The following is a 13,365-nucleotide window of genomic DNA, read 5'->3' as shown; positions in this document are numbered from 1 at the left end:
ACTTTCAGGCGTGGTTCTAACGCTTGCCGGAAACGAGAACAAAAATGTCACCTCTCCCGAAGTCACTTTGCAGTGTCCTGTGTGCACCCGAACGTGAGAACGAGGCCTTCTCTGTGCGCTGCGCTCAAGAAACGCCCAGGGACGCCCAACTTCGGTTATGAGCATCATCGAGCGACATCCCTCCGGACAGCGGATGCAGTCCCCTGACCATCGGGATCTCCTTCCCCCGGCGGGGCGGTCTGTTACGTTTCGCCTACAACGCGCGGTAATGCCGGCGCGGATGCAACGGACGCCGGGGCTTTGTTCAAAGCGGCGGACATTTTGGCCCGTCCGACGCCGCCGCGACGCCTACCCGCCAAGCGTGTCCAGGCGTGTTTCAGTGCCACGTGTCTTCGTGTGTGCGTGTGTGTGTGTGTGCCCTCGCTTGTCAAAGCGCGGCAGCCGGGGAGCGGAGTTCCCCGAAGGAGGGGCCTGGAGGTCTCTCGGCTCAACCGCTCGCGCCGTCGTGGGCCCCTGCTGCGCCGTCCCGTGACCTTCATCCCGTGACCTTCCCTCCTTCCCTTTTGGACCGCGACGCCGAGGGTATAAGAGCAGCTGCCCCCGGACGCCAGAGCAGAGGCTCCGATTTGTACTATTGAGTTACGTGCTCTCCCGTCTCTCCACTCCGGTCGACCTGACCGGCCGCTCTTTTGCTATGTTAGAATAAACAAGTTGTTCTGTTACCAGTCTTCTCATGCTTTGCCGGGACCTTCGGATGCTTCCAGTGCCCCAGGCCGCCAGGCCAACGCTACCCTTGGGGCTTGCGACCCATTGGCAATAACGGGCGTCAGCACCGAGACCCCAACAACTCGGGCCAGCGGTACGATTCCAACACTGTCGAAGTAGACGCCGGCGAATCTGCCATCTCGGATAGGCACGGAAGCACACCAGTAGGAAACAACGCCGACAACGCTAGCACAACCACAAGTAAGAAAAAGACAGTCCCGCAGTCGTGTGAGATGTAAGGCGCGGCGTTAAGGGGAGGGGGGGGGGGGGGGGGGGGGGGGAAGGGAGAAGAGGGGTTACGAAAGCACGTGATCACGTGCTACGTTATCAATTGGTGGAAAACTTCGCCGCTGCCCTGACGTCGACGATGGCGAGTGGGGTCCCGTGGCGAATGAGCTGGCACTTTCGACTTGTGTGTTCACGTTGCTGATGCGTGCTGGGCCGGCATTTTTTTTTTCTCTCTCTCTCGTTATCGCGGCGATCGCATCGCCGCTCCTTCGTGCCTCCGGCGAGACACCGCGGGAAAGCCAATTCTCGGAGCGTGCACAGCACAGGGTCGGCGGATCTCGCCCCGTGGAAAGTGGTCCGCGACACCAAGGCGTTCGCTGTAGCCGATCGGCTAGGCTCGCGGGCGTTCGTTGTAGCTGAGACCGAGCGCCATAGCCTAAACGTATATTTTGACGGTCACGCCGGACTTGTTCGTGATAAGCGAGCGTTCGTCTTAAGTGGGGCCGTTATAAGTGGGCTCGACTGTACCTAGGAGTTATTTTTCCTAGCAAATTAACATGGAATGCGCACATAGATTACACTGTATCGAAGACTAGCAACAGATTAAACTTCTCGAAACACAACTTTAAACAAGCACCGGCCTGTCTAAAGGAAACCCTGTATATGTCGAATATACGCCCACTTTTGGAATATGTGTGTAGCGCTTGGGACTCTTTTACCAAAGTTTACGGTGATGCTGTGGAGCTTGTGAAGTTGCAAGTGGTCCGTTTCGTCACAGGCGATTATGACTATTCTAAAAGGTCGTTCGAAATCAGAAATATTATAGGATGGCCTTTTCTTGAAGACAGGCGCAAATATTTATGTTTGTCCTTGTTTTACAAAATGTTTCATGGTTTAACGGGCGTTGAAAAAGAAAGCTCCATCCGGGAGCCTACATATATATCTACCCGTACTGATCACACATTAAAAGTGAGAGTTTGCTACCAGGATAAACCTATTCAAATATTCATTTTTCCCAGGAACAATTCAACAACAGAATAAGCTCCCTCAAGAAATTGTCTCTACTTCCCTTTCAACATTCCCACTTGTGCTTCTAAGTTTTATTTCAAGTGCGCCTGGGCACAGGTGAAAGTAATTATTTATGCTTTCTTTTCTTCTTCCTGGTGATTTGCACTTGGCTTTTTTTTTCCCCATTGTTGCCTTTGCTGTTTTCTTTTTTTAAAGAAGGAAAACACACATTTCAGAATTTCAAATGACGAGTTACTAACCTACACTTCATGTATTTGTACCTCTTTTTTTTTGTATCTCGATATTAATATTTCCCCCCTACACTAAAGCCCCACATGGGTGCTGCACATATTGTAAATAAATAAACAAAGCGATAGCCAATGTTCTCTCCTCGAACTTTGTGCCAGGACGACTGTGCAAATGACATCACTGACATATTTTCATGCATCATAACAGTTTTATCTTATCTCTATAAACAACTAACTGATCCCAAGCAGATGTTGAAAAAATATACCAGGCCATAGGGCACCTGTTCGCCACACAACCTTCATGCCGTCTTGACCATACAAATACATTTTGAATAAAAATAATCTACTGATATGAATTTACTATTATATCCAAACATTTATTACATATTCCTCTTCAGTGTCCCTTTAATGGCAAGCAAATCATACTGCAAGCAAGGTATGAACAGAGCTACAGTTGGTAATCCAACACAATGTGTAATGCGCGGATATATCCCCCTGTCTCACTTTTTTACTAGTTAACAAGAGTTCATCAACACATTTATGGCTGAGAACCACTGCTCTGGAACCAAGCTACAAAAGAGACCAAACTTTGGCTGTTTGGTACATGATATGCAGTCAAACATTGATATAACGAACTTCAATATAATGAAATTCTCAATATAACAAAGTTTCCTAACCTCTTGTCCATAGAACACCATGTAATTAGAACCTCAATATAACAAAGTGTGTTTATATGCAATTTCAATAAATGAAATTTCGCTTCTGCACTGAAGGAATGCCAAAACAATAAATGGAAACTTCGGTGGATGCAGATGGTCAAATGATTGAATTAGAAGTGGCTGCTTGCAAATGCACCTCTCAAATCACAGGCGGTGCGACAAGAGCGACCCCCGAAGAGAAGCCGTATCATGTTCCATATAAAGTCCAAGTGTGACAAGATCCTATCCCTCCCCACGCACTTTGTGCTCTAGGTGCGAGTGAAAGTGTATGAGGGTGAGAAAGAAAGGTGGTTGCTTCATGCACAACCGCCTCTCCGCGCGAGCAAAGGAAAAGCGGGGGAGGAGAGAGAGAGAGCTCGCGGCAATGAAATCAAGCGCGCGCAGGGAAGGTGGAGGGGGGCGAGTTGGCACGCACCTCAGCTGTGGCTACACATGGCTGTAAGCGCAAGTGAGCGCATACGCCACCATGCACCCTGCTTCAGAGGTAATCTGCGGCATGTGCAAAGAGTAGGCATGCCGAGACAGCATGGCATCATGTAACCTGCCTTCCCACGCAATTAGTATTGAAGGCTGCATAATTTCAAGTTTCGGTGACCCGTCGGAGCGAGAGGCAGACCAAGCATTCGCTCCCTGCTGCTGGCACTTTTCATGATAGCGTCGTCCCAGTGCAGACGAAGCTATCAGCCGCGGGACCGGAGTGCACGCGAAAGCGTGGCTGGCTTTACCTCATTTGTACCGCCTATGTGAAGATAGAGTCGACGTATCATTCCGTATCAAAAACCGTATCATTCGTCACCAACTCCCAAATTCATCAAAATGAATTGCTTTCTCAATCAAATTTGCTTTTTTTGATTGCCCGATAATTTGGAAAATTCTGTGGTCCCTTCTTGTGTAAGAAAAATAGGTCGGCGACTATACTTATATGCATAGAAGGTTGAATTTCAATATGTCGAAGCCAATTCCCAATTTTACCAACTTCGTTATACTGGAGTTTAACTATACTAAAGAGACTAATAGAATGGTGCATGGGAGCACGCCTTGAGATAAGATAATCACCTTGTTCTCTTCAAGAAACTTCATCTTGATTGTGACGTCAGCCTTGAGCTTCTCGTACTTGTCTCGGTGGATGGCGAAGTTGCGCTGGGCCTCGTCCATCTTGGAGGAGATGGCGGTGCCCTGTGTGCCCTGGGTGAGCTCCTCGAGGTCTGTGCGGTAGGCGTCGTACTCCAAACGTGCACTCTCGTACAGTCGCACCGTTAGGAGCGTGTCATCGATGGTCTTGTGGCAAAGGGTGGCCAGGGAGGAGACAAAGAAGTTGAGCGCCCCGAGCAGCGTCTCGCCATTCTTGCTCAGTGACCGCTGCGCCTCGGCATTGTACCGGAACTCATCCTGCAGTGGTGGGCTGCGGTGTGCAAGCTCCTGGAATGCTTCTGCCAGGCAGCCCTGAGTATGAACCACCTGAGGAGAAAAGGAAGAGAAAAAGATCATTCAGATCCCACGGACTGTTTGTACTAGCACAAGTGAAGCTTTTGTGTACCCTGCAGCCTTATGACGTACATCACTGCTTGTACCTACTAATTGACACTGCACTGTCCTTTCTAACGAGAGGGTGGCAGGTCTTGTTGTGAAACTCAATAAGAGGTACAAATTGTACGTCGTACAGGTGTACGCCCCTACATCCAGTCATGATGACCAGCGAGTCAGAAGCTTCTATGAAGACGTGGAATCGGCGATGGGTAAAGTCAAAACAAAATACACTATACTGATGGACGACTTCAATGCCAGGGAAGGCAAGAAGCAGGCTGGAGACAAGTCAGGGGGGGGGACTATGGCATAGGTTCTAGGAATAGCAGGGGAGAGTTATTAGTAGACATTGCAGAACGGAATAATTTGCAGATAATGAATACCTTCTTCCACAAGCGGGATAAACGAAAATGGACGCGGCGGAGCCCGAATGGCGAGACTAGAAATGAAATAGACCTAATACTCTGCGCTAACCCTGGCATCATACAAGATGTGGACATGCTCGGCACGGTGCGCTACAGTGACCATAGGATGGTAGTAAGATCTCGAATTAGCCTAGACTTGAGGAGGGAATGGAAAAAACTGGTGCATAAGAAGCCAATCAATGAGTTAGCGGTAACAGGGAAAATAGAGGAATTCCGTGTCAAGCTACAGAACAGGTTTTTGGCTTTAACTCAGGAAGAGGACCTTAGTGTTGAAGCAATGAACGACAATCTTATGGGCATCATTAAGGAGTGTGCAGTAGAAGTCAGTGGTAACTTCGTTAGACAGGATACCGGTAAGCTATCGCAGGAGACGAAACAACTGATTAAGAAACGCCAATGTATGAAAGCCTCTAACCCTACAGCTAGAATAGAACTGGCAGAACTTTCCAAGTTAATCAACAAGCGTAAGATAGCTGAGATAAGATGCTGACATAAGATAAGAATTGAAGATGCTCTCAGGAACGGAGGAACTGTAAAAGCAGTAAAGAAGAAACTAGGAATAGGCAAGAATTAGATGTATGCATTAAGAGACAAAGCCAGCAATATCACTACTAATATGGATGAGGTAGTTCAAGTGGCTGAGGAGTTCTATAGAGATTTATACAATACCAGTGGTACCCATGACGATAATGGAAGAGGGAATAGTCTAGAAGAATTTGACATCCCACATGTAACGCCGGAAGAAGTAAAGAAAGCCTTGGGAGCTATGCAAAGGGGGAAGGCAGCTGGGGAGGATCAGGTAACAGCAGATTTGTTGAAGGATGGTGGGCAGAGTGTTCTAGAAAAACTGGCCACCCTGTATACGCAATGCCTCATGACCTCGAGCGTACCAGAATCTTGAAAGAACACCAACATAATCTTAATCCATAAGAAAGAGGACGGCAAAGACTTGAAAAATTATAGACAGATCAGCTTACTGTCCATTGCCTACAAAGTATTTACTAAGGTACTCGCAAATAGAATCAGGAACACATTAGACTTCTGTCAACAAAAGGACCAGGCGGGATTTCGTAAAGGCTGCTCAACAACAGACCATATTCACACTATCAATAAGGTGATAGAGAAATGTGCAAAATATAACCAACCCTTATATATAGCTTTCATTGATTATGAGAAAGCGTTTGATTCAGTCTAAACTTCAGCAATCATGCAGGCATTACGGAATCAAGGTGTAGAGGAGCCATATGTAAAAATACCAAAAGATATCTATAGCGGCTCCACAGCCACCGTAGTCCTCCATAAAGAAAGCAACAATATCTCAATAAAGAAGGGTGCCGGGCAGGGAGATTCGATCTCTCCAATGCTATTCACAGCGTGTTTACAGGAGGTATTCAGAAACCTGGATTGGGAAGAATTGGGGATAAGAGTTAATGGAGAATACCTTAGTAACTTGCGATTCGCTGATGATATTACCTTGCTTAGTAACTCAGGGGACCAATTGCAATGCATGCTCAATGACCTGGAGAGGCAAAGCAAAAGGGTGGGTCTAAATATTAATCGGCAGAAAACTAAAGTAATGTTTAACAGCCTCGGAAGGGAACAGCAGTTTATGATAGGCAGCGAGGCACTGGAAGTGGTAAGGGAATACATCTACTTAGGGCAGATAGTGACGGCGGATCCAGATCATGAGATTGAAATAATCAGAAGAATAAGAATGGACTGGGGTGCATTTGGCAGGCATTCTCAGATCATGAACAGCAGGTTGCCATTATCCCTCAAGAGAAAAGTGTATAACAGCTGTATCTTACCAGTACTCACCTATGGGGCTGACACCTGGAGGCTTACGAAAAAGGTTCTACTTAAATTGAGGGACGACGTAACGAGCTATGGAAAGAAAAATGATGGGTGTAATGTTAAGGGGCGATAAGAAGAGAGCAGATTGGGTGAGGGAACAAACGCGAGTTAATGACATCTTAGTTGAAATCAAGAAAGAGAAATGAGCATGGGCAGGGCATGTAATGAGGAGGGAAGATAACTGATGGTCTATAAGGGTTACGGACTGGATTCCAAGGGAAGCATAGCAGGGGGCGGCAGAAAGTTAGGTGGGTGGATGAGATTAAGAAATTTGCAGGGACAACATGGCCCCAATTAGCACATGACAGGGGTTGTTGGAGAAGTATGGGAGAGGCCTTTGCCCTGCGGTGGGCGTAGCCAGGCTGATGATGATGATGATGTCATCTCTCCCTATAACATCATCGCCTCTGCCAACAAATCAAAGCACGTTACTGTATTTACTCTAATGCACCTTCAATTATAACGTGCATCCCAGATTTTCGTTATGCAAAAAATGAAAACTGCGATGCTCATTGTTGGTTCACCTAATTTTGTTGCTAAGAGAAAAAGTAATGGCAATTTGTTTTCGCTTGAAGAAAGGAAATTTACCGTATTTACTCAAACCTAACGCATACTTTTTTCCTGATAAAACGGGTCCAAAAATTTTATGCACACAAGAATAGAGTACGTCCCTAAATCTGCATTACCATATCGCCATCGCATTTCAAGATGGCCACCTTGTACGTGCTTCGAGCCTAGCTGCCGTAGCTTCCTCCAAGTGCTGTAGTATGTGTACTTAGTTTATTCCACCGTCTGGCTTCCTGTTTTTTGTGTTTGCTCTATCAACATAGAAGTGCTGACTGCGAAGACATGCCGAGTTCATCATGATGCCACAATTAAAAGGAAAGTGGTCCCGTGTGCAGAGACGGATGTAAATTGGGTTGCATCACGGGTGTTCGGAGTTCCCCAAACTTGCATGCGGGACTGGTGCAAACAGAAGGAGAAGCTTTCTACTCTACAGGTGGCTGCTGTGTACCGCGCAGCCCCTATCTCGAAAGCGATCTATAATGGGGACAGAGTTTACACGTCTAGGTGAACCGTGCTGTGCTCTCATCACTTAGTTGATTTTAAAGTTTGCACCCATTGGCGTATTGGCATATCTTGTCCCACAACAATAATCGTCATCTGCTTTGCTTGCGAATGGTCACGTGTTATTTTAGGTGTTAGGTCACGAATGGAGCGCATGTTATCAGCGTGACATAGCATTCTAGACAGGAAAGTAGCGAGCGCAGATCTTTGAAGAAAGGAAACAAAAGCAAGGCAGATTACGATTATTGTTGTGGGAAAAGACAAGCCCCAAAGGGTTCAAACTTTTTTAAGAGTGTTTCGCGTTGAAGCGAGAGGCAGCACGAAGCTCGATTTGTTCGCTCCTATTACCACACTTCCTCACTCCAGAATATTGATAGCAAGTTTCCACGGTCATCAAGTGAGACGTGTTCATGTTTGCTTGTGCACACGTGACACCATGCTTGTTAATTTATTTAGCAAGCAAATGTTTAAAAGTTTACACGGCCGTTAAAACTAATAGTATCCTTACTTTGTATAGCTGTCTACTGATTTGCTATAGCAACCGATGCTTGACCTTTCGGGCGAAACTGTGACTTTTTTTATTCATCGCAACTTTGGTGCTTTGGGAGTAAATCTGTTTTTCCAAATGAGAGAAAATTGTATTTCCGTATGAAAGAATGAGGTGCATGGTACTGTAAAGGACTTTTCTTTTTTCATGTTATGGCAAAGGGGTGCGCATTACAACTGAGGGTGCTTTTTTTTTTGTCATGGAAAATGGGTGCGCGTTACAATCGAGGTCGCTTTAGAGCCAAGTAAATACAGTATTGCATACAAGCCACAGCGGACTACAAGCATCATTCATTGTCATTGTCAGAGGCCTCCTTAGAGTAATTCATCTTCAGTGCCCTCTATGGCAGTTGAATAACCACATTTTCTAAACACCCTGAGGAACATGGAAGCTTAATAAACTTACAAAGCCCATACACACTGCAACAGCTTCTACAGCTGCAGTGTTGTATAGAATGGGTTAGATTACAGCAATTCTTCATGCCAATGACAACAGGCTGCCACTATAGGACTTTTGATTTCATACTTGACAAATGCGGATGTTGTGTTTAATAAATGTTTACTCAAAAAAAGCTCACATTAGAATCAAGCAAATACAGTAACTAACCGCCCACCTTCCTCCACATTACACCATTCCTTCTGCCTCCCCTCATTGCCTGCACCCTTTTAACCACAGTTCAACACACAACTACTAATAACAGCAGCATATAAGTGCATTGGATGCCACAAAGAAAGCTTCAATAGTACTCTCTGGAGTAACTTTCAGTAATGCAGAGAAGTAACCTTCTCAGTAACCCAATCCAACCAATAACCACAGCATCAAGACCCACCTGGCTCCACAAAGAAAGCTTCGCTTTAAATGACCTAACTGAGATCCACTACTGCTCTACTGTGACAGCGAAGCATTGCAATGATTAACGACACAAACAAGGGCTCACCTGGTGGAAATGCGAGGCGAGGGCACGCGCCAGGCGCAGTACGTGCAAGTACTTCGCCTGCGTGTCTCGCAACTGGTCAATCTGAGCTTCCAGCTCGGTGTCCACCGTCCTTGTGCCCTGCGGTTTGAAAGAGGCAGCCAAACTAAGCTTCAGCAAGCTTGACAGAGGTGCCCAACTACAGAAAAACTAAAGACTGAAGACATTCAATGTTAACTATGTATGCAAATTGCTTGAATGCATATGCAGTGGTGAAACAGTCACTTGACTTTATGGCGAACGTTGCTGCAGAGCAAAAATATGATTTGGCACAGTGAAAAGCACCTTTGGTGCAGTCTATATGCCACTATGGCCTCAACTTTAACTGAAATAGTCAATAAATATAGCAGTGCTGGCTTTATGCACATCAATCAGGCATTCAGGCTATAATTACTAAACTAGAGTAATTTATTTTTAATAGAATTTATTATTCCTTAAATTCTGAGGTTCTACATGCCAAAATAACAATCTGATTATGAGACACACCGTAGTGGGGGGGACTGGATTCATTTTGAAGACCTGGGGTTCTTTAACGTGCTACCAACGCAAGGTACGCAACCGTTTTCACATTTTGCTGCCATCGAAATGCTGCCGACATGGCCAGTACTCTATCCCAAGCACTCGAGCTTAGCAGCAACTTTTTTTTAGTAGAATGGCTTTCCCTGTGAGTATGTATCATGCCATAAAGCCGCTTCGACATCTTGACTAGCAACAGGCATCACGCATTCGGCACTTTTCAATCGATCTAGAACAAAAACTTTTGCAGACTAGAGCATGTCAACAAGACCGCACCATAGGCCGCGCACAACTATACCGAAGTTACAAAGCGGATGCCCACAGGTTTCTTCTAATGCACACAATATCTCCTGCATTATTGCACGGTGTGAAAAATGTGAAAGTCGATTAAGTTAAAAACACAAAATCTGTTTTTCCAATTGTGGAGGGTTACAAGGAAAGTCCCCACTCATAAGCAAATTAAATGTCAGCAGTTGAATACATGCACTACAAGATATTGTCGAAGTCACACCGCAAACAAGTATAGATGCTAAACAATGTGCAACCAGACATTATCCAAGGCTTCATTTTCATTCAACTTCCACCTTGAGTGAGCTCCGTGCCACACTAGTGCAAGAAATGCCAAATCGCAGTGGAAAAATAAATTGCAGTTCAATGGGCAGTACATTGGAACATCCGCCAGAGAGAACTGCAACAAAAGAGCAAAAACAGCACTTCCGCGATGATGACCATGACAACAGTGTGCTTTAGGCTTTGATTTCAAATCAAATACTGGAGTAGCAGTGACAAAAGGGGGCTCTCATTTTTATGCTTCATTTGGCGCAGGGTTGGTGCAACTTTACACTTAAATGCTGTTTTCGAGCCGGATGGCGCAAATGTCTGTTTTTGGTGCTATTTGCCACAGCTGTCCTACCATAGGTATGTCACTGCCAATATTCATGTTAACATGGAAGCATAGCCTAGCTGTTTTATCACATTTACCTGTAACAGTACAAATGACAGGATGTGCAAAGGCACACACATGCACACAGGGAACAGAGCATACAGCACTACAGTCTCTCCCGTGGCGTTTGTGTGCTCTTCACTATCCCATGAATCACTATGCTACAGTTAAATATGTCTAGATGAAAGCTACCATGCGTTTATTCTGGATCAGATGTCCCAAACACAGCCTGCAAACTGCTTGTAGCCCATAATATAAAATGTCAACAGTACCACCTACAGGGTGCTGATGTTAGAGGTGAGATGAGAAGGTCAGCCCTTTCTGTGAGCCAGTTCAAATAATACATTTTCGTTTTTCTTCATCTGCTTGTTATATGTAGTAAGTAAGCATTAATACAAGGCCGTACCATGGCACAGTCAATATACTCATTTCATGAGCACTTAATCCCACAAAAGCTTCATGGCACAGCCATGACCTAGTTCTAGGCTGATCCATTCTGAAGAAGAGATTGAACGCCCTTGGGCAGTGGCACCAGATTCCTCCCTAGGCAGTATTATTGCAAGAAACTCTACAGCTGCAACAGAAGGACCATGAAGCAACACACAGCAACCGCACCTTCCCTAGCTTCTCTGAGAGCATCTGCCTTGTGCACTTGTAAGTGGAGACACTCCATTGGCGGAGGTAGTCAATCTTGGAGTGGCCAGCCTTGGTCACTCGGGGGTCGCTGCCATTCTGCACTGGACTTGGTGTCGTGAGTGGTACACTTGTGGTCGCTGCAGTCAATAAAGAGAAAGTGCTGCTAACAAAGCACAACAGTGATGCGCACACTGCAAGTTCTCATCAGCAGTCTTTTGAGGATCGAGCCATAAAGGGCAGTGTCTTTTTGCGAATACTTTCCTTGCATTGTAAACAACAAAGATTAGTTGCATAGCTTCTAGCTACAATATATGTAGTCTAAAACTCTGCAGTTTTAAACCTCTGCAAAGTGCGATTTCAAAATAGCCCACAACCTTTTTAAATTCACTCCTTCAAAACAGTTGGTTTACATTTTGTTAACACTTGCGAAAGGGGCTGGATGTAGAAGTGAGAAAATTGCAACATAACGCATTATCAGAGCTTTTGCTACACCTACCAATAACAATAAACTTGTATAGAGTTCCCACACAACTGCACACTCAACCTGTAACAACAATATGTTACACAAGTATGCAAGAAAGCATGGAGTGATACATGTTTTTGATGGGCAGCCTGCTTCATGACGATAATACTCATGCAGCATTTGGAAATTTTCTATGTGCCTTGCTACTTGAGACTAATGCAAACAGCCAGCAACCTCATTTTCTATCAATAGCCAAAAGGTTGGAAATACAACTGATCGTGTCACATAATGACTTATCGGGTTGGTGTTCGTGTGCTAAAGCTGCAATGTTCATACCTTTTAGAACATATTTTTGTGGAAACAATTTAACTGCAAAACATGGAGTGCCCATTCACCTTTCACATGTTCAATTTGGATGGATTGTGGATTATTAATGCTTCATGAAAGTGCACGTGCTGCACAGGGTTATCTGCATTTAATGTTGCACAGCAGCATAGATCCATCCAAGTATTTATGGATACATGGTACATTCAACGGTTAAGAATCTCTATACTGGCCAAATCCGACCATGACCACGTATCCCACTCTTGATTGTAACATGTTGTGTGCCTCCCTACACATGGCACAGGCAGCCTACTATGATGTTTGTCCTGTTGCTATACTACGATGTCACAGGACAAATATTCGGCTCTCGAAATGAAGAGCCATGAGCAGGCTTCTACATGTAAAAGACAGAGCAGTGAACAATGAGTAGCAGTAAACAGCATCTACCGTGTCTCACTGCAGGGAGTCCACACCCAAGCAGGAATCCACAAGCCTCATTTTTCACTTGGAAGAGACAAGAAAATTTATCCGCTCAATTTCACAAAAACCAAGCCATCTTCACTTTACTATGATGCCCCAACCAGCACTTCTAACAGTTCACTTAGCACCAAACTCTGCAACAAATGCACTTGCTGTGCAGACACCAACAGATCACATTCAAGGTCAGGACATTTTCCTCTCCTGCACAGACTGACACTCTGAAGTGCAAGAAGATGAAGAAATGGCACAAGATGTGCAAGAAAGAGGGCGCTGGCACATGGCAGTGAAGGACACCAGCACAGGTAAACACATTTGCGTGTCATGTCCTTAAAATTAAGTTTTCAGGGGATTCTTTTAGCTCAAATCTCTTTTGAGTAGAGTGCACAATGCACCTAAGTGTAATTTAATTTTTTGTCACATGCAGCTTTGCAAGCAAAAAATTGTAGGTATGAAAAATGAAAGAATGCAACAAGGGTTTGCGCTTCTCAAAGCGATAGGCCTAAAGAAGAATTGAGCCATTCTCTATCAATTATCAGATCCCCACCAATATAGACCTCTATCGTCAAAGTATTATAATGATAGACTTTTACTGACAATCAAGGCCATCAACTATGGACTTCAAAATGAAACAAGGCAGAAGCACA

At 45.1% G+C, this 13,365-nt stretch overlaps 1 protein-coding gene across 6 annotated transcripts in view; it reads right to left on the bottom strand.

Annotated features, from left to right (window-relative positions):
- Window positions 1-13,365, bottom strand: part of Arfip (ADP ribosylation factor interacting protein arfaptin) — a 42,538-nt gene that overhangs the window by 12,543 nt on the left and 16,630 nt on the right. For 5 of the 6 annotated variants that reach the window (XM_050184218.3, XM_050184217.3, XM_050184219.3 and 2 more), the window contains 4 exons: window positions 12,689-12,745; window positions 11,434-11,591; window positions 9,324-9,440; window positions 4,025-4,426 (listed from right to left, as the gene is read on the bottom strand). In XM_050184218.3, coding sequence (XP_050040175.1) covers window positions 4,025-4,426; window positions 9,324-9,440; window positions 11,434-11,591; window positions 12,689-12,745 — 734 coding nt within the window. The remainder of the gene's footprint in view (window positions 1-4,024; window positions 4,427-9,323; window positions 9,441-11,433; window positions 11,592-12,688; window positions 12,746-13,365) is intronic. The other variant, XM_050184221.3, reaches the window with a different exon arrangement.

This window comes from Dermacentor andersoni, chromosome 4 (genome assembly GCF_023375885.2).
Source record: "Dermacentor andersoni chromosome 4, qqDerAnde1_hic_scaffold, whole genome shotgun sequence".
Lineage (NCBI taxonomy): Eukaryota > Metazoa > Arthropoda > Arachnida > Ixodida > Ixodidae > Dermacentor > Dermacentor andersoni.
This window is presented reverse-complemented; position numbering and strand designations above follow the sequence as displayed.